At 48.2% G+C, this 3,259-nt stretch overlaps 1 protein-coding gene across 1 annotated transcript in view; it reads right to left on the reverse strand.

The window, feature by feature from the left end:
- Positions 1 to 1,522: 1,522 nt before the first annotated feature.
- The window catches only part of MEPCE (methylphosphate capping enzyme), a 3,015-nt gene continuing 1,278 nt past the window's right edge, over positions 1,523 to 3,259 (reverse strand). The window contains exons 2-3 of the mRNA XM_010582850.1: positions 2,962 to 3,148; positions 1,523 to 1,848 (exon numbers count right to left, since the gene is read on the reverse strand). Of these exons, the coding sequence (XP_010581152.1) occupies positions 1,523 to 1,848; positions 2,962 to 3,148 (513 nt within the window). The remainder of the gene's footprint in view (positions 1,849 to 2,961; positions 3,149 to 3,259) is intronic.

Genomic DNA, 3,259 nt, shown 5'->3' on the forward strand with positions numbered 1-3,259 from the left:
AATTTACTGGAACAACACAAAGAAATTGCAACAACAACAACGGTACTAATGAAAAAGTATACAAAAAGAGTGATGCACAGTGCAACTGCTCACCACCTGGAACCCAACGCTCCGCCACTTCCCCCACCAAAAAGTAAAGACCACCCCCCAGCCCGCTCCCCATTTATATACTGAGCATGATGTCACATGGTATGGAATAGCTCCTTGGCTAGTTCAGGTCAGCTGCCCCAGCTATGCCCCCAACCTCCCAGGTTCCTGTAAAAATTAACTCTATCCCAGCTGAACCCAGGACATTATCCACCCCTTATTCTATACCATCTACATCATGCCCAGATCCTACATTTTCCAATCAATCACCACCACTTTCCTTGTCTTATATACACATATGTATATGTATATGGACACCCCCTCCACACACACACAAATAGCATTCCCTTAGTCGATGGGCTATCCCTCTAATGTGTCCATCAATTTTATTTAGTCCATGACTTTGGGGCTCCATCTGTTGTAACAGTCCTTCAGGACAGGAGAGATGGTGTGAGGTGTTGGGTTGTTGTATGCTGCCTCTGGAACTTGTGGCTAGTACATTTAGTGCAACCCACACCCTTGGTCTGCAGGTCGAAGATGTTGATCTTGAGGAAATTGCTGGGTGCCAGTTCAAGTTCTATCACTGTTGTACCTGGCTCGGTTTCAAAGTCCATCCTGCAGTCATTTTGGGTAATTCTTACAGTAATACCCTTGATATGGCATATAGACACTATAGATACAATGACATGCATTGGCAGGGTATTTAGCAGTTAGGTATCATACAGCCCAATTCACTGGCTATTCTCTCCCAAAATCAAATCTCCCTGAGGTACACATTGAACTTCCCCATCCTTCTGCATCACCCAAGCGTACCCAGGTCCTTGAGCAAAAGCAATCCCTTGGATGGGTTTGTCTCTGCTTGAGGCAGGACTAACCCAGACTGTCTTCCCTAACATATTTTTCATGTGCACTACAGGGACTTTATCCCCTTCTACAGTATGTAAAAATTCTGATTGGGCAGGGCCACTCCGATTGGCAGATCCTCTGGTGTTGACTAACCAGGTGGCTTTTGTTAAATGTGTATCCCAATGTTTGAAAGTCCCACCCCCCATTGCTCTCAATGTAGTTTTCAGCAGCCCATTGTATCGTTTGATTTTTCCAGAGGCCGGTGCGTGACAGGGGATGTGATATACCCACTCAATGCCATGTTCTTTGGCCCAGGTGTCTACGAGGTTGTTTCGGAAGTGAGTCCCGTTGTCCGACTCGATTCTTTCTGGGGTGCCGTGTTGCCATAAAATTTTCTCTTCAAGGCCCAGAATAGTGTTCTGGGCAGTGGCATGGGACACAGGGTATGTTTCCAGCCATCCAGTGGTTGCTTCCACCATTGTAAGCACATGGCACTTGCCTTGGCGTGTTCGTGGGAGTGTGATATAGTCAATCTGCCAGGCCTCCCACTGTTTATATTTCAGCCATCGCCCCCCATGCGACAGGGGTTTTAGCCGCTGGCTTGCTTAATTGCGGCACATGTTTCACATTCGTGGATGACCTGTGCGATAGTGTCCATGGTCAAGTCCACCCCTCGATCTCGAGCCCATCTATATGTTGCATCTCTTCCCTGATGGCCTGAAGTATCATGGGCCCACCGAGCCATAAATAGCTCACCCTTATGATGCCAGTCCAGGTCCACCTGAGACACTTTAATCTTGGTGGCCTGATCTGCCTGCTGGTTGCTTTGATCTTCTTCAGTGGCCTGACTCTTGGGTACATGAGCATCTACGTGACGTACTTTTACCACTAGCTTCTCTATCCGAACAGCGATATCTTGCCACAGTGCGGCAGCCCAGATGGGTTTACCTCTGCGCTGCCAGTTGCTCTGCTTCCATTGCTGTAACCACCCCCACAGGGCATTTGCCACCATCCATGAGTCAGTACAGAGATAGAGCACTGGCCACTTTTCTCTTTCAGCAATGTCTAACGCTAGCTGGATGGCTTTCACCTCTGCAAACTGACTCGATTCACCTTCTCCTTCAGCAGTTTCTGCGACTTGTCGTGTAGGACTCCATACAGCAGCCTTCCACCTCCGATGCTTTCCCACGATGCGACAGGACCCATCAGTGAACAGGGCATATTGCCTCTCATTTTCTGGCAGTTTATTATACAGCGGGGCCTCTTCAGCCCGTGTCACCTCCTCCTCTGGCGACATTCCAAAATCTTTGCCTTCTGGCCAGTCCGTGATCACTTCTAAAATTCCTGGGCGACTGGGGTTTCCTATGCGAGCCCGTTGTGTGATCAGTGCAATCCACTTACTCCACGTGGCATCAGTCGCGTGATGTGTAGAGGAAACTTTCCCTTTGAACATCCAGCCCAGCACTGGCAGTCGGGGTGCTAAGAAGAGCTGTGTTTCAGTACCAACCACTTCTGAGGCAGCTCGAACTCCTTCATACGCTGCCAATATCTCTTTTTCAGTTGGAGTATAGCGAGCCTCGGATCCTCGATATCCTCGACTCCAAAACCCCAGGGGTCGGCCTCGGGTCTCCCCAGGTGCTTTCTGCCAGAGGCTCCAGGTAGGGCCATTCTCCCCAGCTGCAGTATAGAGCACATTTTTAACATCTTGTCCCGTCTGGACTGGTCCAAGGGCTACGGCATGAACAATCTCCCGGTTAATTTGTTCAAAGGCTTGTTGTTGTTCAGGGCCCCATTTAAAACCATTCTTCTTCCGAGTCACTTGATAGAGAGGGCTTACAATTTGACTGTAATTTGGAATATGCATTCTCCAAAACCCCACGACACCTAAGAAGGCCTGTGTGTCCTTTTTATTAGTCGGGGAAGACATAGCTGCTATTTTATTAATCACATCCATTGGGATCTGACGACGTCCATCTTGCCATTTTATTCCCAAAAACTGGATCTCCTGTGCAGGTCCCTTGACCTTACTTTCTTTTATGGCAAAACCAGCCTTCAAAAAGATTTGGACTATTTTCTTCCTTTTCTCAAAAACTTCTTCTGCCGTGTTGTCCCGTATGATGATGTCATCAATATATTGCAGGGGCTCTGGAGCTTCACCTTTTTCTAGTGCAGTCTGGATCAGTCCATGGCAAATGGTGGGGCTGTGTTTCCACCCCTGGGGCAATCGATTCCAAGTGTACTGGACACCTCTCCAAGTAAAGGCAAATTGTGGACGACACTCTGCTGCTAGAGGGATTGAGAAAAACGCATTAGCAATGTCAATTGT

This window comes from Haliaeetus leucocephalus, unplaced genomic scaffold (assembly GCF_000737465.1).
Source record: "Haliaeetus leucocephalus isolate CR32 unplaced genomic scaffold, Haliaeetus_leucocephalus-4.0 Scaffold83, whole genome shotgun sequence".
Lineage (NCBI taxonomy): Eukaryota > Metazoa > Chordata > Aves > Accipitriformes > Accipitridae > Haliaeetus > Haliaeetus leucocephalus.